We start from the raw sequence: 26,455 nt of genomic DNA on the forward strand, positions 1-26,455 counted from the left end.
TGTGTGCTGAAGGCCATGGAAGTAGGGAATTTTAAGAGTGAAGATGTGAAAGGAGAATAGGCTAAAGAAGTAAACTGAGGCTCTATTATGAGGGGCCAGGGAAATTTTGGGGTCTTTTTAAAAAAAAATGATCACAATTAAACTTGGGGCAGGAAGTTTTTAAGATGGATTGGAAAGAAGGTAACGGAACTGCAGTTACTAGAGGCGAGCGGACTAGCTCAGGAGCTTGTGCCTAACTGTTCGAAGACATCATGAAGGTTTGGACCACATCCATGGCAGTGAAGACAAGGAGAAGAGGACAGGTTGAGCCGTTCAGTGAATGATTTGAGTAGGTATCTAGCAGGTGTCAGGCATTGTTCTGGGCCCTGGGGATACAGCAGCAAGCAAAATAGGTCATCCATTGGGGCTATCAAGTGGAATTTAAGTGACAGAAGCCAGTGGCTGATTAGATGTGAGGAGAAGGGCAAAGGGTGTGATTAGTCAGTTCAGGACTCACTGATATTCATTGGTACTTAGAGTTTGTATCTTGAACAGCTAAGTAAGTGGTGATAGCATTTGACATGTGGGGTAGAGAAGGTCTAAGGGACATCCAGTTGGACTCGGTTAGTAGGCAGCTGAAGAGTCATTCAGAACGTCATCAGTAAGGGGGAGACTGGAAATAATAGTCCTCCCTGACATCTAGGAGACGGTTTGAAGCCGTAGGAGTAGATGACACTGAGAACATGAGGTGTGAAAAGAGCGGATCCCAGATGCAACCTTGCAAAGCACCCAACTCCATGAGGGGAGGAGAAGAAGGGGTAGAACACTCTGGTTTGCCGAGTGCCCAGTAAGGTGCCTCCACATTTGCTCTCTCAGGAATGGCACAATAAACCTCTCCAGTAGTTTTGCCTCCCCTTCCCCATCCCAAAAACGACATGGATTCAAGGGTGGGGAGAGAACCAAAGGAAACCAGGGAGTGAGGTTTTCATCAGGGCAAAATGATGTGTATAGAACACATAGAATAATGAATGTGAAAAAAATGTTGCTTTATGCATTTATGAATATTTAATCAAAACTGGGTCATGCTGAATTTGATCACTGAACATTTATTACTTGTCCTGAATCTTCATATTGAGAAGAGAAAGGAGATCAACACCACAAACCTGTCAGGTGTGCAGCTAGGAAGCAGGGCATAGTGTGCTGTTACTTGGTCGGCATTAATAATACTTACAGATAATACGATAAAGAGCAAAAAGATTAGCCAAATGTGTTATAAGTGTCTTATAATAGTCATTATAGTCTTTTTTTTCTGTCTCAAAGTTCTTAGATGAAAGAGAACTGAGTTGCCATGGACCAAACTCTCCTGCGAAGAAACCAAATTACCGGAACAAAACTATGAGACTGACCCTTAAAATTAATGACACAAAGACACTGAGAGCAAAGAAGCATAAAGAACTTGTTAGTAAAATCTTTTATTTTGTTTTACGTGCCAAACATAACACAAAATTCATAAGCCAGAAAGTTTAATAATATGAAAGCAAAGAGAAACTGAGCTGGACCAATTTGGAAAACTAAGGGAAAACATTCATTTAAAATAAATCAAAATTCCGTTTTTTTTTTTTGGTAATCACACAGATCTTTCATATCTCAGTTGCAAAAGGCAAAGGAAGACTCAAGCTGAAGAGATATCTGCTGATGTCAGCGGCTTTAGTGAGAGATTTTCACCTACAAGGGACACACAAAGAATAGGTTTGAATTTTCTTAATCTATGCTTTTATTTTCAATAAACTTTAAATTTTAGAATCATTGTAGGTTTACAGAAAAATTGCAAAGATAGTACAGAGATTTCCCATATACCCTGCACCAATTTCCCTACCGGTTACCATCTTACTAAGGTAGGTCTGTTACAACTAATGAGCCAAGGTTGATACATAATATTATTTAGCAAAGCATATACTTCTTTCGATTTCTCAGTTGTTTACCTAATGTCTTCTTTCTGTTCCAGGATCTCACCCAGGATAGCCCATCGCATTTAGTCATCATGTTTCCTAGGTTCCTCTCCATTGTGACTGTTTCTCAGACTTCCTGTTTGTGATGACCTTGACAATTTTGACGAGTACCAGTTGGGTGTTTTGCAGAATGCCTATCACCGATGAGGTTCCCTTTGGTCACCTGGCTGAACTTGTCAGGTTTCTCCACTATAAGGTCACTTTTTTTCCCCCCTTTTCATACTATACTCTCAGAAAGGACGTCACTGTACAAACCCCCTGGAAAGGGGTGGGCAATTACGCACCATTCCCTTGAGGGAGGAATACACATGTAGGTTGTTTGCAATTCTGTGCTTCTGGAAGATTTGTCTCTTCTCCCCCATTTATTTATTTGTTTGTTTGTTTAATCATGTATCTACATAGACACATATATATCTAAGTATGGACTCACAGATATTTTACTTTGGTTATAATCTTTTCTAAAAATTTCATTTATAATCTAATACTACTTTACTGTGTTGCTGCAAGTATTCCAAGATTCACAATTTGGAGCTTTTTCTGTTGGTTCCTTTGTCCCTTTCAACCTATTTATTTTTTAAAATTTATTTATTTGAGAGAGAGAGAGAGCATGGGGGGGGGCGGGGAGGGGCCGAGGGAAAGAGACAAGCCGACGCCCCACTGAGCGAGGGGAAGTCCCACACGGGGGCTCAATCCCAGGACCCTGAGATCACGACCTGAGCTGAAGTCAGATGCTTAACTGACAGCCACCCAGGTGCCCCTCAACCCATTTTTAAGAGAAATCATGTTATTCTTTGATCTTTGTCTCTTGCTTTTCCTACTTTAAGTATTTGCATATCTAAAGTTTCAGTGTTGATGAGTAATGTCGAGTTCAAGGTGATGCTCCAGAGTCAGGAACACCAAGGCATTTTACTTCAAACCAATTCAAAGATCCAGTAAGATAATCTCTCTGAGGTTAAAAAAAAAATGTTCAGTTGTCAGGATTCATTATGTATGTGTGGGTTTATATTTTGTCCAACCCGTCTCATGTATTTATTTAAATAAACAGGGTCGAAGCGGTCTAACTCTTCATCTTCGCTTCTGACCTCGTCCTGTCCAGTCTGTGCTGCACACCACGGTCAGTAACTCTTCTGAAGGGGTCGCTCTACTGACGTTATTCCTTACATAAAGCCTACAGTAACCCCCCACTGCTTACCAAATAAAAGGCCAAATCACCAGCCTAATTTCATTCTATTGCATGTCATGGCCCCAACTCACTTTTAAAATCTTCCTTTTCTAGTAATTTTCCCACTTACATGTTCTTGCCAAGTTGGATGGACCTAAGCTCGTAAGGATGTTTTCCCTCTTTCTGCTTCTATAGCTTCACTAACGTTGTTGCTGATTAGAAGCAACATCTGTTTCTGTAAAGTCACAACTCATGTGTGAGATCTAGTGTCTGCCCCATCAGATCTGCTTCCCTGATTGTCTGCCCTACTGTGTGCCCGGGAGGCTGACTTTAGACCATGGCACCACTTTCCTGCCCGAAGCAGTGGAGAGCCTAGAGGGACACGGGAACGAGAGAGCAGGGCGCTTCTCTGGCCTGCTTCCCGTGAGGTTGCCGCAGGTTGCTCCTACCCTCTAGTGTGAGAGGTTATGGGTCCTCTGAGGGCAGCCTTCTCAGAGCTCACTCCTTTGGGATTCTGGTAACTGCTCCCTAGTCCCCTCCTTGAGGCCCAGGGGTGGGGACACCGGACGGCTGCTGGCCCACGCGACTCCAGGACGCGCCCTTGGCATTGCCCTAGACCTCCCAGCCACGCCCGTGTTGTAAGTGTCTTCACTAAATCCGCGTGGTTATGATCTGAGTGCCATGCATTTCCTCTTGTGCCCTCGATACTCACTTCCTCTTTAGAGCAAAACCCCACTGCTTTCAAGAGCCTTTCATTTCCACATCTCACAGAATATGATCTGTTCTTCCTCCGCACATAAAATAGCACTTGGCCTAAAGGCATTAGTCAAGCCCGTCGTTTTGTCTAGAGGCTGTCCGACCTTCTCCTTCAGAGTATACAGTCTATAAAGACAAGAGGGCCAGCTTCTTTATTTCTGTCCCCACAACACTTAGCACTATCCTGCATAGGACTAGCTACTTGATACATTATTTGCTAAATAAATGACATTTTAAAATATATCCTCCATATTTGTTAACCTATACAGAGTTCTCGTCCACTGGAAAAATGAACCGGCGTATTACAAAGAATGGAAAAATGGATGCTTTCTTCCCGCACTCAGGGTAAATGCTACAGCAAACTGAGAAAAATCATGTTTATTTCTACTTAGTAGCTCGTTCTGAGAATACTAGAAAAATTAGTTGGAAATGATTTGGCTAATTTTCAGAAGTTCAGATTCTATATAACATTTCCAAATACTCTATATTCTATATGACCACTTGCAGAGTTCGCTTTTTCCAATACGATTTTCCTGTTTAGTCTCTCTCCCCTTATTCTTGATAGACACTTTATGCTGCAGTCAATTCAAATATTACATAATATGCAGTTTTCATTTGCTCTACTACTTTAGAGTTATTTGCCAATTTCTTTGGTCAGTTTGATTGTCTTGGTAGGGGGCGTGTTTTCTGCGTCTTTTGTATCTCACTGTACTCTGGCATTTTACAAGTGGTAAGTGCCTCATTAACGGAGAAAAAGGAATTCTGAGAAAAGTCACCATCCCTTTATTTACTAAAATGTTCTTTAAAACATAAAGCTATTGTTGCAAGCTGAATGTCTATGCCCCCTGCAAAACTCACCTGTTAAAACCCAATCCCCACTGTGAGGGCATAAGGAGGTAGGGCCTTTGGGAGATAATTAGTTCTGAAATAAGGTCAGGAAGTTGAGCCCCCAACAATGGGATTACTGTCTTCATGATGAGAGAGATCAGCGCTTACTCTCTCTCCACTGTTTGAGGACACAGTGAAAAGGCAGCCGTCTGTAATCTGGAAAGAGAGCCCTCACAGGAACTGATTTGGCCACACCTTGATCTTGGCCTTCCCAGCCTTCAGAACTGCGAGAAATAAATTCTTACTGTGTAAGCCACCGAGGCTGCGGCAAATTGTTACGGCGGCCCAAGCAAGGTAATGCAGCTGTCTTCCTCATAAGAAGAAACCAGTAAATCCTCACAATAACTCAATCTTTATATTAAGATAACCTTTGAGAGACTTAGGGAATTATTTTTATTGAATTATTACTCAAAATAATGGATAATTTACAAAGCCCTTATTATATTTCAAACAAAACGCAGATTCTGGGACTTACCATTAGTTTTTAGAAAGTGCGCATGGCGCGTCTTCTGTTGATGTCTCTCTTGATTTGGCAGAGAGAACACTGAGGACAGAAAAGCGTCACCAGATAGTCATCACAAATGGACCCCTGTTCGGAAATATGAAAAGAAACAGCAATTTAAAACCCACCTCCTTGGAAATTAGGACTTGTGGATTTTTAGGGCACTTTGAAGAGAAGCAGAAAGAGCTGATCCTTTGAATTCAGAGTTTGGACGGATACATTTAAGAAAATGTTAACAGATTTTTCCATATAACTCCTCCTTTAATGCCAGCAAAAGTTTTCCTGTATTTTGCAATATTAAATATAGAAGATATCAATGAAACCAACCAATAGTATGAGGGAAAAACAGAGTTTCAGAAAGTGAAACCTCAAAATTTCCCCACACCTCCTCCCTGTCTCAGGAAGCTACTAGAGGATGTCTTCACCCCAACAAGGGACGAATCCAAAAAGGAGGGAGATGTGGGATGTAAGAAACAGGAGCCTAAGCCGTGGGAGAGGCTAATGGAATCTTGAAGGTGAAGGTGGAGGAGATCCCAGGGCCAGGAGTTCAGCACCACAAACGCAGAGCGACTAGTCCCAGGGGCGGTTGTAGGTCAGGCCCCTATTCCGCTGAGAAGATAAAAATGGTAGACCGTCTGATGTGTTGAATAGGTTGGAAAGAGACTGAGAAAACTGAGGCAGTTAGGGGGTTAAAGTAAGTGGAAAACAACTCGTAAGTAAGTGGGAAATTACTAATGAAAACACCAAGAATTATTAAGACCAGGAAAAACAAAGTTTAGTGGAAAAAGCAATCATAGTTCACTACATGACTCAGCTCTGGAGTGCAAACTCGGTCTCAAATGTAAGTACCAAACACGGATTTAGTCCGAATTACACGTCCCCCGTATGTGAGGGAGTGGGCTGGGGAAAGGGTGCATGTTTGTGGCGGGGATGGTGAAGAAGGAGGAGAAGAAAACAGAACTAAATTCTCATCTTTTATAGTGGGAGGGCTATAGACAATGCTCCAAACAGACAACGCAAAAAGTGGCCAAACAAGGCTTTGATTGGAAGGAAAATCCCCACAGAGCTCTGGGAAGGAGGTGGCGGGAGAGAGAAGTTTGTGGACGACCACTTTTCTTGACAATACTTAGATAATCTAAAATCAAGCCATGTGCTTACAGAGCTCTGGCAAATTAAGTAAAGCCCGACTGGAAAACGGGGACGGGGTTATTCAGTGGCCAGAAATTCTGAGCAGTGTTTTGGAAACCGAGAGCACACGGGCTTATACGGGCGGGGAAAGGCAAACAGAGCTGGGGAAGCTGAAACCTGACAGAGTCACGGGCAGGGCTCGGCCTAGACCCCCCACCCCCCAACTCAGCCGGAATCGGAGCTCAGGAAGGAGGAGGAACAGGCTGGGGAATGGAGGGCGGGAGGTTCACTGAAGCCTGACGGCTGGGCGGCCAGCCCTGCGCTCACTGCAGGGCGCAGTAGGCAGTTGAACTTGACAGAGGCCCCCATGCGGGCTTTGGGGCCCTAGGAGAGGAGAGGGGTGCTGGCCGTGGGGGCGGTTCTTCACCCGTCCTCCAGGGGATCAGCCTCCCTAGGACTTAACACAGACTCACTGGAAGGAAGAACAAAGGGTAAAGGCATTTTGGCACAGCAGAGAAATCCGAATTGCTGTCACTCATGAGACAGCCAGACTGTCTCATGTTTGGTATTCACTGATTTATTTTATTTATTTTACTTTATTTTATTATTTATTTGACATAGAGAGATGGAGAAAGAGAGCACAAGCAGGGGAAGGGGCAGAGGGAGAGGGGGAAGCAGGCTCTCTGCTGAGCAGGGAGCCCCGAGCGGGGCTGGATCCCAGGACCCCTGGACCATGAGCTGAGTGGAAGGCGGCTGCTGAACCTACAGCCACACAGACGTGCTCCCCCACCCCCACTATTTTTTTTTTTTTTTTTTTTTTTTTGCTTCTTTTCTTCCTCTTGCTGCATAGGTCTTTCCTGATTGCTTTTAGTCCCTAGAGATGACCCACAACACATTTTTACCAATTAGTGATGACCCTTCATTCTTTTACCCACAACTTAAAACTTGATTCATCTTGAGATTCGTGCAGGTTTTTGTATCAATAACTCATCCCTTTTGTTACTGAAGACTACTCCATTATAGGAATGTATCACAGTTCATTCACCCGCTGGGGGGCATTTGGATTGTTTTCAGCTGGGGGCTGTTACAGGCAAAACTGCTCTGAACATCTGAGGCAAGTCTTGGTATGGACATATATTTTGGGGGGTAAATATCTAGGAGTAGGGGCACCTGGGTGGCTCAGTGGGTTAAAGCCTCTGCCTTCAGCTCAGGTCATGATCTCAGGGTCCTGGGATCGAGCCCTGCATTGGGCTCTCTGCTCCACGGGGAGCCTCTTTCTCCTCTCTCTGCCTGCCTCTCTGCCTGCTTGTGATCTCTGTCTGTCAAATAAATAAATAAAATCTTTGAAAAAAAGAGAAAAAATATATATATCTAGGAGTAGAATGGCTCGGTGTGTTTAACTTTTAAGAAACTGCATTTAACACTCCTACCAGCATTGCATTAGAGTTTCGGTTCCTCCATATCTGGCTGTATGTGGTGTGGTTCAGTCTGATTAATTTTAGCCATTCCCATAGTTGAATAGTGGTATCTTATTGTGGTTTCCATTTGCATTTCTCTAATGATGTTGAACATCTTTTTTTTAAAGACTTTATTTATTTATTTGACAGAGATCACAAGTAGGCAGAGAGGCAGGCAGAGAGAAAGGGGGAAGCAGGCTCCTGGCTGAGCAGGGAGCCCCATGCGGGGCTCCATCCCAGGACCCTGAGATCATGACCTGAGCCTAAGGCAGAGGCTTAACCACTGAGCCGCCCAGGTGACCCAATGTTGAATATCTTTTTATATGCTTATTTGTCATCCAAATATTTTCTTTTTTCCCTAATTTAATTTGTTGTGTTAAAAACACTTAAGAACGTGGGTGGATCTCAAAATAAGTACGCTAACTAAAAGAAGCTGGGCAGAGGAGTACAGACTGACACTTGTATTACATAAAACTGTAGACAATGCAAACTGTAAGGACAGAAAACATTGACTGGGACATGTGGAGTGGAAAGAGCGAAGAATTCTTCAGAGAAGCAAATGATATTTGATTGTTGTTTTAATCTCTGATCTGAACATAAAAAATATTACCCAATATGGGGCACACATCTAATGTTACTGGATTATAAGTTGATACAATCCTTTCAGAGGGGTATTTGATGGTATCTTTCAAATTTTGAACGTGCCTACCCTGGGATCTATCAATCTAATCTCAGGCACTGGACTACAGAAGTACCAGTGCACGTACAGAATTACATGTCCTAACAACTATTTAATCTGCAGCTCTACTTGACCGTCCATCAGTAAGGAAGCGACTGAGTACATTATGTATGCAGGGGAGACTGTGAACACATTAACAAGGGTCTGCATTGCCGACATAACATGCTGATTGTGTGTAAAGGGGTTAGATTTTCACTTTTTACTTTCCATAATTCTGTGTTTGAATTTGTCATAAAATTAGGTCTATAGCATGTATTATTTTTGTAATCAAAGAACTAAGAAACATTTTTAAATGAAAAAATAAAATAATTTCAATGGAATTAAATACTTTCCTAATATATTTTGCCACGTCATTTGTTCCCCGTGATACTTAATTTTATGTATCAACTTGGCTAGACCATGGTACCCATATATTCTAGATGTTTCTATGAAGACTTTTTAGACGAGAGTAACATTTAAATCAGTGGATCCTAAGTGACGTGGATTATACCCTGTGACGTGGGCAGGCTTGATCCAAGCCACTGAAGGTCGTAGTAGAGAAAGATCGACCTCCCCAGAGCAGGAGAGAAATCCTGCCAGCCGGCTGCCTCAGACCCGGGCTGCAGCTCCTCCCAGCCTGCCAGGCTGCTGTGGTGTTTGGACTTGCCAGCCCTCACGGTTACATGAACCTCTTCCTTACAGTCGCTCTCGTTATATGGATCTGTATGTATCCAGGTCTGCATCATCTGTGTCTCTTTTTGACTGTGTTTCCCTGAAGAGTCCTACTACATAAAGGGCAGCTTGTGGCATCATGGAATGTGCCTTCATGCAAAGGCAGGGTTGAATATCGACAACTTCTACTCCTAGTGCATGTCTTTTGGCGAGTTACTCCACCTCTGAAAACTTCAAAGTCCTCATCTGTAAAATATGGACCCCCTCACTTTACAGGGATGGCTGGTGTAAGGTTTCAGTGAGGTGTCTTGTCCTCTGTCATGAACTTGGGGCATGCTGGGTCCTGAATAGTCCCCATCCATTGTCTGATACACATGCAAATACGAGAGTTGCTTATGCTCTAAGGTCTTTAACGGAAACCTAGAAGGTCACCTAACCAAGGAGACCTCTTGCTATGGCAACTGGATAGAAGGTTGCACATGCTAGGAAATGCCAACCAAGCAAGTTCGGGAGAGAGACTCCATCAAATGGCTTGCAGGTTCACAATGATGATTTTCAATGTGGGAGCATGTTTGAATGTTACAGTGTTGTAAGAGACTCACAGGGATGCCATATCGGGTCCGGTAGAGGGTCCTCATTGCGACGGATGTCCCACACAGACAGCATTCATTCATGTCAGCTGCAACTTGACATGCAAGGCACGTGAAACAAAATGTGCCACAGAGACCTGGACACAGGAAGCCAGAGGCACGAGTTACTCCACTCTATTCCAGCCACCTGTGGAAGCTAGTTTGCTTTCATGAACGACAGTCCCAGTCATGGGGTCTTGGCCAAGGCTATCCACCATGTTTTTGCCCAGTATTTCATCGGCTTCTCCCTTCTCCCTACCCAGTCGTTTCAGTCTTCCACACACCTTGGCAAGTATGTGTCCTTTCCGTCATCCTGCCTTCACTCATCTGTTGAATGACTCACAGAAACCTAGCCTTGTTCCAGAGATTGTCCTCGAAACTGACTGCCTCTTTCTGGAGTCTAGGAGAGCAGTCAGATAATAACATGAAAAATTCCCCAACGGAAACCCACTCAAGATGTCAAGGGGTCAACCACAGAAATGGGGCCTCAAACGGCTCTGAGAGGATGTGGGGCTCGATCAGAACATTGACAGCCGAGTAGAATTTGGCAGGTAGACAAAAGGGAGAGGAGCGTCTCTGACGTCACTTGGCATGTCTTGGCAACAGCTGGTGTTCATTCAGTATGGCTGGTGGGACGGGGATAAAGCTGGAAGTCAAGGCAGGTTGGGGACTGGATGATGGCGTGAGTGCATGGAGTTGGTCATGAAGGTCATAAGGAACCACCGAAATATTTTAAGAAGGGAGAATGATTTGGTCAGGGCTGTAATTAAGGAGTCTTGCCATGGGGGCCTGGGTGGCTCAGTTGGTTGAACGTCTGCCTTTGGCTCAGGTCACGATCCCAGAGTCCTGGGATCAAGCCCCGTATCTGGCTCCCTGCTCAGTGGGGAGTCTGCTTCTCCCTCTGACCTTCCCCTTCTCATGTTCTTTCTCTCTCTCTCTCTCAAAAAAAAAAAAAAAAAAAAGTCCTGCCATGAAGCAATTAAGCTTTTATTAGACCTTGTAATTCACTTATTTGAGTGACGATACAAGGGGCAGGAGGAAAAAGCTATTCATCTTTACAGGGTTTTAGTAATGTAGTCACTTAGTATTACTATGATTTGCAGATGTTGAACTAATAATGTCTTGAGAAATGTCTTGAGAAGTGTAAGTCATCACCCCAGGTCATCCAGTAAGAAATGAGAGCCAATGAGCAAACCCATTGTTCCATTTTTTGGGTAAATTTTTTCTCTCTGTGCTTTCTAATGTGGACAATGTGGGGGTTTGGGAGTGCTGGCCCTCTGCGCAGTCAAAAAATCTGCATGTAACTTTTGACTACCCCCAAACCGAAGTACTCATAACTTACTATTGATGGAAGCCTTACCAATGCCCTCAACACTTTACTAACGCACATTTTCTATGTTGTCCGTGTCACATACTGTACTCTTACAATAAAGTAAGCCAGAGAAAAGGAAATGCTGAGAAAATCACAAGGAAGAGAAGATACTTTTATAGTGCTGGACTGTAAACAAAAAGTCTGCATCTACACGGACCAGCGCAGTTCAAACCCATGTTGCTCAGGGGTCAACTTGATCCGAATTTCACTGTCACTGGTACGTTAAAGGTTGATGTACTTTCTTTCCTTGTCTCAGGGTGCTCTGTAGGCTTGAGGCAGAGCAAATTTTGTCGAGGGCGCCTGTTTGTTCCTTGGTTGGGTCGAGAGCTGAGCTCTTTGGTCCCCTCTGACACCCCCATCCCCGAGCCTGGCTCCCCAACTGCGCTTGGAGAGGTTCATGAAAAGGAAACAAAGAAGAGGCAGAGATTCTTTTCCCGATGAGAAGCTGACAGCCTTTAGAATTCTTTATTCTCAGGTGTATAAAAACCTAAATGTATCAATTTAAAGAGTTCTTGACCGGGCTTGCGTCACAGTGATGGATGGATACTGTGCTTTGTGTAACGCGGAAGGAGTGATATATGCAACAAGAACAGTCGTTTTTCTTTTTCTTTCTTTCTTTCTTTCTTCTTCTTTTTTTAAATCAAGTTAAACTGGAAATACCCCTTTTCTTTTCACGTATGGTCTATTTACGATCATTAGACCAGACCCACTCACTGTGAGAATCATCAGCTTCCTTACACCATCTTAACTCCAGAACTTATTTTAGAAGTAAGACTATCGACTGATGTGCTGGAGAAAAATTACCTATAACCAGCACAAGACTTTCTCCTTCGCTTCCCATTCACTGGCCCATGTGCCGGGTGCCCTGTAGGAGGCCGGGAACCCTCACTACACAGTGAGGGAGGAATGAGGGAGGGCTCTGGCCTTGGGCCACCCCCCACCCCCGCCCCCACCGCCTGTCCCCGCAGCGATGATGGGCACATTTCCCAGCACTTACAGACTCCACAGTCGCTGAAGCAGTCACACATGCCTGTCTGCCAGTTGGAGGTTTGGGCCATGGGACTACATCCAGGCTGAGTCACAATGACCACCGGGGATGGGGCTTGCATTTCCGAGGCAGGGTCTTCAGTGGCAGTGGTCTGGAAAGGAAAAAGCTGCTGTAAGTAGACTCAAGGTTGCTCGTGGAAACCTGTTTTGAGGCATTCTGCTTCCCAGGCAAGTGAGACGATTTGATTAAGTTGTGTGCGGATCTTTTTTTAAAAAAGAGATTTTATTTATTCATGTGAGAGACAGAGAGTGGGAGCACAAATGGAGGGGAGAGGAAGAGGGAGAAGCAGACTGCCCGCCGAGCAAAGCCCCACGCCGGCTTGATCCCAGAACCCTGAGATCGTGACCTGAGCCGAAGGCAGATGCCCAACCCTCTGAGCCTCCCAGGCGCCCCTAGTTGCTGATCTTTGAGGAATATAATTTCTCTCTCTACTCCCCTGAGGACAGAGGTCCCTGGGGAAAGGAATTCACTGAACTGATCAAAGGACCTATTGCTTCTTTCGGAGTAAGGGAGAAAAAATGGATTATTGGTACTGTTTTTAGACAGGCTTCTAGTATCCACACAAGACAGGGGAACGGATGACCACCTTGCAGTCGCCCGCAGTAGTGAACCGCAGAGAGCAGGCTTCGCTCATAGGGCGCCATCCGAAACTTTGGTGCAAACATACCTTTCCCCTCCTGCTCCTTTTATAAGTTTATTTTTGTTTTGGATTTATTTATGATTAGCAGTTGTAATAATAATAATAATAATAATAATAATAATAATAATAATAAAAGACAACCCTCCCTGTTTTCTGCTTACCCGCGGATAGTCTGCTTCACTTCCGCTCACCAAATGTGCGGTGGTTTCCCGCACACCAAGCGGTTCTGCCATCGCAGCTGCCGTGTCCTACCGTCCAGCTCCCTGCCCGCCCGCGTGGACAGGACAGAGCTTCAGACCCGCTGGCCCAGGGCTCAGCCCCACGAGACCACTCCTACTTCTGTGCTCCGGGTGCTGGTTGCCAGCCCAGACTGTTACCCGTGCTTCCCACTCACCAGCTACTGCCTGAAGGTCCCCGTGACCCTTCCTTGGGTTCAACCAGTTAGAGGGGCTCACAGGACCCCAGAAAATAGTTGGACAGTTTACTTACCGGATTACTGCTGTGGAACAAAGGAAACTAAAGGATTCAAATGAGCAGATGAAGAGATGCACAAGTTCAGAACACGTGGAGTCTGGGGTTGCCCCCCTCCTTGGCTTCCTAACCCCAAAGTTCCCTGAACCCCATCCTTCTGGGGCTTTATTGCATTAAGCATCATTGATTAAACCATTGGCCACCGGTAACTGAATTCAGTGTTCAGCCCCGCTCGCCTCCCTGGAAGTCTGGGAGGTGAGGCTGAACGTTCCAGCCCTCTGATCACAAGGCTGGTTCCCGCCAACCAGCCCCATCCTCAAAGGTTTTCTGAAAATCACTTCTCTAGATAAACTCCCCGTACTTGAGAGGGGCTTGGTATGAATAAGAGAACACCTTTTTCGCTCTTGATCAGTTAAGAGATTCCGAAGATTTTAGAAGCTCGGTGCCATGAACAGAGATAAAAACCATATATGTATTTCTTATTATAAAGCACAATACCACAGAAGTCCTCTCCAGTTTTTTTGTATCCTAGTTCTTCACTTCAAATTTACCTGAAGCCTGTGTCCCCCTCTCAGTGCTGGCTTGGGAGCCCTTTGACACATGTTGGGACAAGTCCTGACAGTATGTCTCAGCAAAGTGTATTACGAAGTCCATTTTGTGAAGTTAATCCTAATTTCTACCTGCAGAGGCAGTGTGGGGGGGTCATAGATCATGGATTAGATTTGGAGTGAGAGTATCTTTGCTCAAATCCTGGTTTCTTAAACTCTGTGATCTCGGACTAGTCATTTACCAGTCCAGTCGTTTAAGTTTCCATTTATTAGTCTATGACATGAAAGCAGTTTCCGACCTAACCACCTCACATGCTTTTTGAGAGTTCTTTTTTTTTTTTTTTTAAATGATTTTATTTGACAGAGCAGCGGTGGGGAGGGGAGAAAACACAAGAAGCCAGAGTGGCAGGCAAAGGGAGAAGGAGAAGCAGGCTCTCCACTGAGCAGGGAGCCTGACTCCTGCTTGATCCCAGGACCCTGGGATCATGACCTGAGCTGAAAGCAGATGCTTAACCGACTGAGCCACCCAGGTGTCCCTATTGATAGTATTCAATGAGATAAAGTCTGGAGATGAGTTTAGCAATAAGGTATCAGGTAAAATAAAGGAGAGTGGCTATCATGTACAAAAACATAGCAAGGAAATTTGATATTTTCCATATACAATTGTTGGTAATGATATCACCTAATATTCACCGAGATTCTACTCTCCCGCAGACATCGTGCTGGACTCACATTGTCCACCTAATCTTACAATAGCCTGGGAAAGTAGGAATTATTATCTTTATTGAGTTGATAAGGAAATGGACACTCAGGGAGTTTAAGTAAACTGTGGAACTCAAATCCTTCCTAGGCTCATTCCACAGACCCTTTTCCTCCCTTTGCCTCTTGGCTTTGGACTCCCCCTCCACCACCGTGCTGAGTACACTGTGGCATCGCCATCAGCTTATTGTGATCTCCTTGAGACCTGGAACCCCCTTTCATATTTAGTCCTTTAGCACCAAGCTCAATGTTACCCTCATAAAGGCACATGCCTCATTGATTTAAGCACTTACATGAGGCTTGATTCCCTTACAGTGTGCTGGGCACTGGGATGTCATACATTTCCACTTCAGTCTTCAGGACATTTTGAAAAACACACACATACATGCACACGTTAAAACTGAAAATACAAGATACTCAAGCATTGTCATAATATTTGCCTTTTTTATAGTATTTTCTGCGTAGAGAGAACAGGTCCAAAAACAAAGTATCTCCGTTGTTCCAAATTATTTTACACTTTTCTTTTTCTTGAATTAGCTGCTTTCTTTACAGCTCTCATGACTTTTTAACACTTAGCTAGTTTTCTGGTTCCTTTGAACAAGAAGAGAGTACAGTATATGACACCAGGGATAGTTTTAAAAACAGGGTTACAGCTTGGGTACTTCTCCATGCAACTGAAAGTGTATCATACAGGAATGGTTCAAACGCATCTAAATCCGCCAGGCTTCATCACAGCTAATAATAAATTATCCAGGTCCGCTCTCATTCTTGGCAAACAGTATCATGAAACGAATGCTCAGTTATTCTGGATGAGGGTAAACTAGTTTATTTATTTATTTATTTATTTATTTAGAAAGCAGGAAAAGCTTAAAAATGGTCTCTTAACTATTTGTTTCTGTTGAACATCATCACTATCAGCAAGTAGCTCTAGGTATTTGCTTTCCCATCAGTGAGTATAGTACACAAACACCACACATTTAAAGTTTTAATAAAATGATTATAAGTATCTCAAAGCACAAGATTTGACATTAAGTATTTATTTTATTTTTTCAAAGACTTATTATAGATATATATATAAAGAGTACATGAGCAGACAGAGGGGCAGAGGGAGAGAAAGAGAGAAGATCTTCAAGCAGACTCCTTGCTGAGCAGGGAGCCCAGCATGGGGCTTGACCAAGGACCCCAGGGTTATGACCTGAGCAGAAACCAAGAGTTGGCCACCAACCAACTGAGCCACCCAGCTTCCCTAACATTAAGTATTTGTTTATTTATTGTTATTTTTAAAGATTTTCGTTATTTAATTGACAGACAGAGACACAGCGTGAAAGGGAACACAAGCAGGGGGAGGGGAGAGGGAGAAGCAGGCTGGTCCCAGGACCCCGGGGTCATGACCCGAGCCAAAGACAGACGCTTAACTATTGACCCACCCAGGAGCCCCAACATTAAGTATTTAAAGAAGATTCTAAAATGAGAGACATTTAAAAGCCCTAAAGTTAAGAAAATAGTAAAAAGGCAGGAACAGATAATTCACAAAAAAAGACATAAAAATGACTCTTAAAAGATATATATCAAAAAGGTGGTCAAATTCACTCAAAGTTAAGATAATACCAATGAAATGCCTGTCAGATTGGCTCAAATTAAAAAGCATGCCACGCGTTCTCTTGGCGAGGCTGCGAGGAAAGGGCAAGTGCTGCTGTGGGAACGCGGCCGCCCGGCAGGAGCTCGGACAATGCGGATCCCAGTCCCGTGCGTAGTCACCACTCCACCCTGTCATCCCACTTCTCGAAATGACCCTGAGCATGTATCTCCAACCGTGTGAAAATGTACATGCCTGAGGTTATTCGCGCACACGGGAGAGTGGCTGAATAATGACGTACTGTTGGGGACAAGGCAGCCACTTGCGCTAAGCCCCGTGTCACCGCACGGAGACTCGCTTCAGCCCTCCAAGAAATGGAATCTTCAGCCAGTCTGTCAGGAATTGCCTAATCTGCTCTTGTTAGATGACCTGCCTGATAGACCCCTGCGAACCCCTAAAGAAAATTGACCCGGCATAACCATTTATTTGCTTTTTTGTCTAGTATAACGGCCCTGTGCCTGCTCCCTTCTGTCCGTAGAAGTCTTTCATTTTGTACAGCTCCTCGCAGCTCCTTTCTGTCCAGTGGATTGGACGCTGCCTGATTCATAATCATTGAACAAAGCCAGTAAGATCTGTAAATATTACTCAGTTGAATTTTGTTTTCTAACAGGACATGCATACAAGAGAGCATTATGCAGCTATCAAAGAAAGAATGAGGATAACCTCTATAAACTGATATAGAATGATTTCCAGGATAAGCCATGCACAAAAGAATGCGTGTTGTCTGATACCCTTCATGTGAGAAATAAGGGGATATAAGAAAACATACTATACAATGAGAAATACAGAAAGAATAAACCAGAGATGAATAAATGTGTCATGTTCAGAGTAAATGGGGTGAAAAGAATGAGATGATGGAAATGGAATGGTAGGGATGGGCTGATACCCCAAGTGTACCCTTTTGTATGGCTCTTCCTCTAAATCATGCTAGTATGTCACACATTAAGTCAACACACAAAGGGACAATTAAAGTCAACCAGAATGTGGAAGGAACCCCAAAGGCAATGTACACGGTGACAAAGTAACCTGATTGTATTACGATTAATATTAGAAACGCACTGAGAGTGAGGAAGGAAAAGGTAACTGTGATGCCTGCAGAAAGGCATGTTTTGACCGTGTAATATAAGGCTGAAGACAAAAGGAACAAATGTTAATCCCTAGTTAGGAAACTTGTTTTTCACAAGGGTATAGGTTAGCAGTTCTGAAACTTCTTTGTATATATATACATGCGAGGCTTGAACAAATAAATATATTGTGGATAATGAGACTGAGGTTTTTTACTGTCAGAGAAAGAAATTACCAAAGGAAAGGAGGAGAGCTGGAATGAATCCTGTGCTGTTGGTTTGGAATCAGAGGTGCGAACTCACCATTATTCACACACACGTGCGCGTGCACACTCACACGGATACAGACGTGTGCGTGTACATAAATCTATTTCCTAGCTCCGCCCACGGAGAGGACCTAGAAGCAACAAAAACCCATTATCCCTGAATATACCTTGTGCCCAAATCTTGGTTTTGAAATGCCATTTTCCAATAAAAGGGAGTCAGAGTTCATTGGAGAAATGGCTGATTCCAGGGCTAGAGCAGGGAAAGTACAAGAGAAGCCTGGAACCTCTTGATCTAGGACCAAAAGTTCAAAAAAGGCTCCAGAATGGCTTAGAGACAGAACCTCAGAGCCCATCTTATGGCTCTCACAGTGGCCAAACCAGGACAATTTGAACAACAAATTAATGTTAGTAATGGGTTATAACTCATAAACCAATGCAACTACCCACAATTCCATGCTGATATAAATAAAAACAAATTTTAAGATGAGGGGGAAGATATAATGCTTTTTTATGATAGAATTCCTATTAATGAATGTAGAAGCAAATGATGGAGATACAAGATATAAGATCACCACTATCACCACAGTGATAATTATTGATATATATTGAGATGGGGAGGGGCAGAGACAGAGAGAGAAAATCTCGAGCAGACTCCTTGTTGACTATGGAGCCTAACGCAGGGCTTGATCTCACGACCCTGAGACCATGCCCCGAGCTGGAAATGAGAGTAGGACACTCAACAGAGTGAGCCACCCAGGAGCCACCGCAGTGATAGTGGTTGAAGGCGAGGCTCATGAAGGGACACTCATGTCCTTGTTTATTATCATGCGCTGAAGGACACAACATCACTTCTGTTTACTTTACCTATAACACATACTCAGAATCCCCTCGTAAGGAAGTATCAGACAAACACATATGGAGGGAGATTCTGTAATACATCTGGCCAGTAAACAGTGTCAGGATCGTGAAAGACAGAAAAAAAGGGAAATATTCAAGATGGAAGGAGACTACGGAGACATGAAGACCAAGTGCGATTTGGGATCCTGAATTGGATCCTGGAACAGAAAAAGGGCTGTCCACGCTCTTCAGCCAGAGACCATGAAGAACGCAATCAGAGTTGAGCAAGTTGGGTTCACTGTGCATTCTCGCAAGGGAGAAGGCGCCCACTGGGGACGGGGGGAAGTTTCCAGAGAAGGGTATTAGAAACACTTTTTGGTTGGGTACATTTGAAGGAGGATCAAGGGAATGGAGGTGGTCCCAAAAGCGGAATACAATCCTACCTTTGGGTCTATTAATAGGGTCTACGGGGAGCAAGGTTAATTCTGCCAGAGGTGTAGCAGCAGCAATCACTCACATTAGCCAGGAGAGGACACCGTTTGGTCTGTTGTGGCTTGAATAATGTCTAAAGTTCAAATATATCTCCAAATATGATTATGGAGTGCAAGTGTTTCATCTTGATCCATCATGGTCATAGACTAGCCTTACCTGACGTCGATGCTCTGTGAAATTCTTTATGTGTAAGAGAAGAACATCAGGACCTAGTGTGAGGGACAGCGCGGTGGGCCTGGAGGGTACTGTGCTCGGTGACGTAAGTCAGGCAGAGGAAGACAGATACTGTATGTGGGGTCTAAAACCAACCAAGCAATCAACAGGCCAACCAGACCAACCCCACAGGTACACAGAACAGAACCTCTGTGGCTGCAGAGGTGGGGGGTGGGGTGTGGGAGAAATGGGTGAAGGTGATTAAAAGGTACAGACTGTCAGCTACAAAATAAGCAAGTCCCGCGGATGTAGTGTACTCATGGTGATTATAGACAATACTACTGGATTGTATATTGAAAGTTGTTAAGAGAATAAAGCTTAAAAGTTCTCATCAAGGGACACTTAGGTGGCACAGTCAGTTAAGTGTCTGCTTTCAGCTCAGGTCGTGATCTCAGGGTCCTGGGATGGAGCCCTGCATTGGGCTCCCTGCTCAGCAGGGAGTCTGCTCTCCTTTTCTCTCTGCCTGCTGCTCCCCGTTTGTGCGCTCTCCCTCTGTCAAATAAATAAATAAAATCTTAAAAAAAAAAGTTCTCATCAAAAATCTGTAACATAGGTGCTGGTATGCTCACCAGGCTTATTATGGTGAACATCTCACAATATGTACGAATCTGAAATCATTACATTGCACACCTGAAACTAATATAATGTTAGATGTCCATTACATCTTCAAAAAGACAAAAACAAAAAAACAAAGAAACCCCACAACAACCCAGTGTGAGTGCCAGGCCAGCACGTAGCCATACTGCTGGCATGCTGGCATGCTGGCCAGACCAGGCTAGCTCCCGGGTGCCAAAGACTCCTCTTCCCTTCCCTGGGACTTCAGGGGCACAACTAGGAAAATCTGAATAAGATCTTGTCGGTTAGTTAGCTAATAGTTTTCAATGTTAATTTCCTGGTTTCAATATTTACACTGTGCTCATGTAATTTACAACAGAAATCAGGAAACCTGGGTGAAGCGTACCTAGGGACGCTGTGCACTTTTTAAAAAATAGCTTTATTGAGATATATATTTTACATGCCATGAAATTCACTCATTTAAAATGTATACTTGAGGAATTTTAGCATATCCAGAGTTGCACAGCCATCACCGTAATAAGATTTTAGAATGTTTTTATCACACATCCCTTAAAAATACCCATATCTATTACCAGTCACTCCCCAAATCCCCTCACTTCCGCAGCTCCCAACAGTCTCTAATCTGTCTCTACTGGTTTGGTTATTGTGGACATTTCACATAAATGGAATCAGATGGTGCAGTAGTCCTCATCCGTGGCTTCAGTTACCTAGGGTCAGCTGAGGTCTGTAAGCAGAACTTTCTCCTTCTGACATATGGTCCCGTCGCCTAGTGCTGTTGCCTAGAGCTGTCAGTGGTCACCTGGAGCTGTCACGATGCCAACGTCATTCACCTCACTTTATCTCCTCACGTAGGCATCTTATCGGCTCAGGAAGGGTGAGTAGATATAATAACATTTCAAGAGACCATAGTCACATAACTTTTTTTACAGTATATGGTCATAATTGTTCTATTTTATTATTGTTGTTGTTAATCTCTTACTATGCCTAATTTATAAATTAAACTTTATGATAGTTATGTATGCATAAAAAAAACATTGTATATATAGGGTTTGGTACCATCTGCGGTTTCAGGGATCCACTGGGCTGTCTTAAAACATATCCCTGGGATATACAAGACTGTGTGTAGTCTTCTGTGACTGACTTCCTTCAGTTAGCGTATGTTTTCAGGGTTCATCTGTGTTCTAGTGTGTGCCGGTACTTCTCTACGGCTGAATAACATCCCACTGTGTGGACAAACCATCTTGTGTTCATCCGTTCATGAGTTGACAGACATTTATATTGTTTTACTTTTTGATTATTAACGAATGCTCTACTTACTGTTTGTCTACAGGTTTTTGTGTGGACATTTATTTTCATTTCTCCTGGATAGATACCCAGAAGTCAAAGTTGTGGGTCAAAGTGGTAACTCTACCGTTAGCATGTTGGAAGGTAGCGGCGCTCACCACTATACCACCGATGCCATGTGTAGCATTTTGAAAACTGTTTCAAACTGTTTTCCCAAATGGCTGCATTTTGCGTGAAGTTCTAAGTACTGCGTATCCTGGTCAACATTTGTTACTGTCTGTGCTGTTTTTGCAGCATTCTTCGTAAGTCTAAAATTATTTTTTAAAATAACCAAACAAAACATAAAAAAGAACATGGGAAGAGGGGAGCCCCATAAGATTTAAAGTGAAAAACACAAAAACAATCTGCTACCAGCGCTGTAAAAATAGATTCCTAAATTCAAGCAGTGCATAATGTAAATACAGGCATTACGAAAACGTTACCCCCCCCATTCTTAGGAACTATTCTGAAGGATTTCTCTTTTTTGTATAAAATACCATAAACTACATCCAGAGCAGTAAAAACTTATTTTAAATTTATTAAGTTTGCTTTTTTTTTTTTTTAAGGTTTTATTTATTTGTGGGGGGGGGGGGCGAGAGCACCAGCAGGGGGAGCAGCAGGCTCCGCACCGAGCACGGCTCATTCAGGGACCCCAGGACCCTGACCTGAGCCAAAGGCAGCGTTTCCCCGCAGAGGCTCCCCCCACGCCCCGCCCCGGCGCCCCAGGTCTGCCTTTCTCCAGATATCACTAGAGTGGATTTTGGGTTTGATCTTTGCGCTCTTAGGAAACCCGCTGCAAAGGCCTTTCCCCGCGGTCCGCCGGGAGAGAACCCGCCGCGCTGCGGGGCCGGGGCTCGGGGCAGCGGCGCGGCGACCACCGCGGGGTCCGTGGGGCAGCGGCGCGCGTTGGGCGGCGGAATGCGGGGACCTTCGTCGGGCTGTGCTCGGGCTCCCGTCCGGCGGGGAGGTCAAGGGGCCGAGAGAGGCAGGTCGGGGTCCGGCGAGCCAAGTTACCCCCCTCCGCGGCAGCGGCCTCCGACCCTCCTCGCAGCGCCGCGGCCCGGCGGCTCCCGGTTCCCGCCCGGAGGAGGCGGCCTTCCTGGGCGCACGGGCCGCGCGCTCCAGCCCTGTCCCTGGCCGGCGGGGACGGTCCTCCCGGGGCCGGTGACGGTCCTCCCGGGGCGGGTGACGCCTGCGTCTCCCCTGGACCGTCCACTCTCGCGCTCGCTCAGCCTCACTCTCTGTCTCTCTCCCAGACAAGTGAGTCGATAGCGTCCGTCAAACAGTCGCGACTGCGGGTGACCCCAGCGCTGCGGCCCCTCCCCGCCCCCGGCCCCGAGCCAGCGCCCGGCACGCGGCGTCCGGTGAATCCCGCGGACGGACTCGGGGCCTCCAGGCTCTCCGGGAGCAGAAACACGTTCCCGCAACCGGCGTAGCTTCTTCCTTCTTTCCTTTCCTTTTTCTTTTTCTTCTTTTTTCCTTTTCCATTGTTTAAAAGAAATACAACTTCATTTCCGAGACCGGAGAGCACGCGCGGGGGAGGGGAGGGGGCGGGGCCGGCGCGGGGGAGGGGAGGGGAGCGGGGAGGGGAGCGGGGGGAGGGGAGGGAGCGGGCCCTGCGACGCGGGGGGAGGGGAGGGGCGTCGGGGAGGGGAGGGAGCGGGCCCTGCGACGCGGCCGGGGCGGAACGGAGAGAGGCGGCCCGCGTCCGGCCCCGGCGGCCCCGCTGTCCTTCGGGAGGTCCGACGGCGCTGGCGCACGCGAGCGCAGCGTGAAGAGTCAGACTAGACGCGTGTCTGCGGCCGCGGGGTCGTCCTCCCTCCGCGGACTGTCCCCCTCGGGGCGCTGCAGGGTCCGGGATTCCCACCGGCCGCCGCGAGCCCGAGAGCCCGGCAGGCCCGACGGTCCGGGGGCCTCTGACGTCCGGTCCCTGCGTTGGGCCCGGGGCAGCCGCCCATGCGGGCCGCCGCATCTGCACTGAAAGCCGCTTTCTCAGGTGGGCGACGTGCGTAGGCCCCGCCGCGGACGAGGCTCGGGCTGCGCTTCTTTAACGACGTCTGACTTCCTCTTTTGAGCGTGGGGACTGCGGGGCCGCAGGTGCTTCCGTGGACCCTTCTGCACGATGACTGCGCGCACCGGCGGGCCCCAGAGGTTTCCGGTGCTGGAGGGAAGTTCTTCCCCGACGAAGGTCGCCTGCGGGGGCCCAGGGCTGCCCCATCCGGCCCGGCCCAGAAGAGCCGAGCTGCGCGGAACCGGTGTCCCAGACTTTCATGGACCGATTCAGGTTATTTTGAAAAGGGTTTTGTAAACTCCCACATGAGATTTCTTACTCCAGGAAACGCCTTCTTGATAGTTATAAAATGGAGAGGAGAAAGCGAACACTGATACGCAGCTCTGTGGCTTAAATATCATTTCACAAGTTCTAGAGAGCTTCAAGTTGCAACAAAATCTCGAAATGTAACAAATGCACAATGTCCAAGCAATGACCTGCAAATCCCGTGCGGAGGCCACCAAGTCTCCCAACAGTTTTCAACCCCAGGTATTCAAGGCAGGAGAGCAGCGTGTTTGGGGCCGTGGAGAGCCGCTGTGATAACAGGACAACTTTCCTGGAATCTCTCTAAACCCAGTCAAGACGCTAAGACTTTCTGAGACCAGATCTACAAGCCTGTCTCCCAATGTCCCCAACACTTCCTTTGTGTAAAAACCACTTGGAGAGCTTGTTTCCGAGGTAGAATCCTGGGTATTAACCTCTAAAATTGTTATTTTAGAAATGGGCTGGGCTGGGGTGCAGCACCCTCAGGGTGCTCCTAAGCCAGAAGGTGCTGTTGTGCAGAGAAAGGTCGCTCTTTCGTGTAGACACAGCTTGGCGAGAATGGGAAAAATCAGTACTTTTCTCCAGGCAGATAGCCTATGCCAGTGCCTCCAGCCTGCCTGAGGAGCACAGGCTGAACTAGCTCAGTCCTTTCGTTTGCTGTCGGCTGCCTGCTCAGAACCCTGGCATCCCAGGATATCCCAGTGCCAGTGACTTTGCAGAACATACTCTGTCACCCATGGCCTGGAGCTATTTCATTTCTCCTCTGTTACTAACAACTACAAATGCAATCTAATTCAGCAAATAGTTGTTGGGCAGCCAATGCATGTGGAAGCGTTGTGTTAGATATGGTAGGGACTAAGAGGTCTGTAGCTACTCGATGGCCAGCGGCTCTGCCCATCACTAAGTGACCCCAGAGCTGTTTTGTTTGGGGCCATCTTTGATCCCGCAGGAACAGAGAGTGATGGAAAATTCCACTCAGGGAAAAGAAAAAAAAAAAAAAAGGAGACAAGAGGAACTGAGATGGGAATCTTGGTGCACATGTTTTGAAGAGAGACTACCAACTCCTTTCTTTAGAAGGTTCCTTTCATGGAATGGCCTCAATGCTAGGAAATCTTGCAGAATTTGGCTCACATGTTAAACATCCCAATTTCACCAATTGGTCTTAGTTACGACTAATCTCATATGTATCTCCCCTGCCTTGGAACACGAACTCTTGAGAAGAACAGTCCATCATCTTATCGATATTAACCAATAGAATTAATGTATTACTCTATTACATTAATCAGTTCAGGTACTAAATTTATTACTTAGACTTTCTTCTTCTTTCTGGAGTTTACTACTAAATTTTGATTTTTTTCAGTTTTTTATTTTTTAAAGATTTTATTTACGTGTTTGTTAGAGAGAGAGAGAGAGAGAGAGAGAGAGAGAGCACAGGCAGACAGAGTGGTAGGCAGAGGCAGAGGGAGAAGTAAGCTCTCCACTGAGCAAGAAGCCCGATGTGAGACTCGATCCCAGGACGCTGGGATCATGACCAGAGCCGAAGGCAGCCCCTTAACCAACTGAGAAACTCAGGCGTCCCGGTTTTTTTTCACTTTTTTAAAAAAAATTTATTTTTAGGTGATCTCCACACCCAATGTGAGGCTGAAACTCACAACCCTGAGATCAAGAGTCCCACATTCCACTGACTAAGCCAGCCAGACACCCGATTCTTTTCACTTTATTTTTTTTATTTTTTTTAAAGATTTTATTTATTTATTTGGCAGAGAGAGAGAGGGAGAGAGAGTGAGCACAGGCAGACAGAGTGGCAGGCAGAGGCAGAGGGAGAAGCAGGCTCCCCGCTGAGCAAGGAGCCCGATGCGGGACTCGATCCCAGGACGCTGGGATCATGACCTGAGCCGAAGGCAGCTGCCTAACCAACTGAGCCACCCAGGCGTCCCTTCTTTTCACTTTATTTGAAACATTTTTGTTTCTTGATCTCTCATCTCTTAAGCTTCAAAGATAAAAATGTAATGATAGGTGAGAAGGGTAACATCTCTATGCATATGAATGAAACACCAGAATTTAATTTTGAAACATTCTAGTCTGTTTTCTTCCTTTCATACTGAAAATTCAAAGATTCTCATGATTCATTAGTAAATCCAAAAAATTCCATCTCCTATTTCTGACATTTTACTGGATAGATGAAATAAAATATTTTCAAAGCACAAAGAAATTAGACTAGCACAAGTAAATATGCATATGTATTAATATAAGGAATGAAATTAGTGATCAAGTTAGTAAACATAACACCTGATAAGTGTTTTCTGCTGGAAACAGTAGTTGATAAGAATTCAAGGCTGCACTCCTTTGAAAAGCATGGCATCTAACACATGTTTGGCACATACTTGTTGAGTTTGACTAAATTTAAAGCAGTTAGTTAAGAAAACATGAGTCTTTCAGCTGAAAATAAAGACACCAAATACTTAAAAAAACCCAAAAACTTTTCTTCCCCCCAGTGCTAAGATAAGCTTTTAAAGAATTGCTTGATTTCAAAGTACTTACAGTGAGGAACTAGGTTCCGAGCAGGAAGTGATCAGTAGCTTGGGAGAGTATCTCACTGAAAGAGAAAGGTATGTGAAAACAGAAGTAAATGTGTTTCCGTTGGCAGACGTAGTCCGAGAACAGATTCAGAGGTTTTTATTGGCCAGTATAGTTCTGCCAGCAAGGTGTGTTCCTGATATCTTGCACGCGGAGAAAGAACCAGAGGGCATTACGCTAAGTGAAATTAGCCAGTCGGAGAAAGACAAATACCGTAAGATTTCACTCTGTGTGGAATTTAAGAAACAAAACAGATGAACATAGAGGAAGGGAAGGAAAAATAAAGTAAGATGAAAATAGAGAGGGAGGCAAACTGTAAGTGACGATTATCTCTAGGGAAAAAACAGGGTTGCTGGAGGGGTGGTGGGTGGAGGAAAGGGATTGGGGTGATGGGCACGAAGAGGGCACGTGATGGAGGT

At 45.2% G+C, this 26,455-nt stretch overlaps 1 protein-coding gene across 1 annotated transcript; it reads right to left on the minus strand.

Annotated features, from left to right (window-relative positions):
* Positions 1 to 1,434: 1,434 nt before the first annotated feature.
* On the minus strand, positions 1,435 to 26,061 carry PLAC8 (placenta associated 8). Its single transcript, XM_047719730.1, has 5 exons — positions 26,001 to 26,061; positions 12,270 to 12,411; positions 9,874 to 9,998; positions 5,270 to 5,383; positions 1,435 to 1,704 (listed from the first exon to the last, which is right to left on the minus strand). Exons 2-4 carry the CDS (start codon positions 12,379 to 12,381, stop codon positions 5,279 to 5,281), a joined length of 342 nt encoding a protein of 113 aa, XP_047575686.1. The 5' UTR covers positions 12,382 to 12,411; positions 26,001 to 26,061; the 3' UTR covers positions 1,435 to 1,704; positions 5,270 to 5,278.
* Between the last annotated feature and the right edge of the window lie 394 nt (positions 26,062 to 26,455).

Source organism: Lutra lutra, chromosome 2 (genome assembly GCF_902655055.1).
Source record: "Lutra lutra chromosome 2, mLutLut1.2, whole genome shotgun sequence".
Classification (NCBI taxonomy): Eukaryota; Metazoa; Chordata; class Mammalia; order Carnivora; family Mustelidae; genus Lutra; species Lutra lutra.

Bases quoted from the DNA above. Each gene is read 5' to 3' on its own strand.
- PLAC8 (XM_047719730.1), bottom strand. From the start codon at position 12,381: ATGCAAGCCCCATCCCCGGTGGTCATTGTGACTCAGCCTGGATGTAGT. The intron at 9,999-12,269 runs GTAAGTGCTGGG...TCCTGTGTCCAG, and splicing joins CTTCAGCGACTGTGGAGTCT to GTCTCTGTGGCACATTTTGT. The intron at 5,384-9,873 runs GTGAGTCTCTTA...ATTTCCGAACAG, and splicing joins GGACCCGATATGGCATCCCT to GGGTCCATTTGTGATGACTA.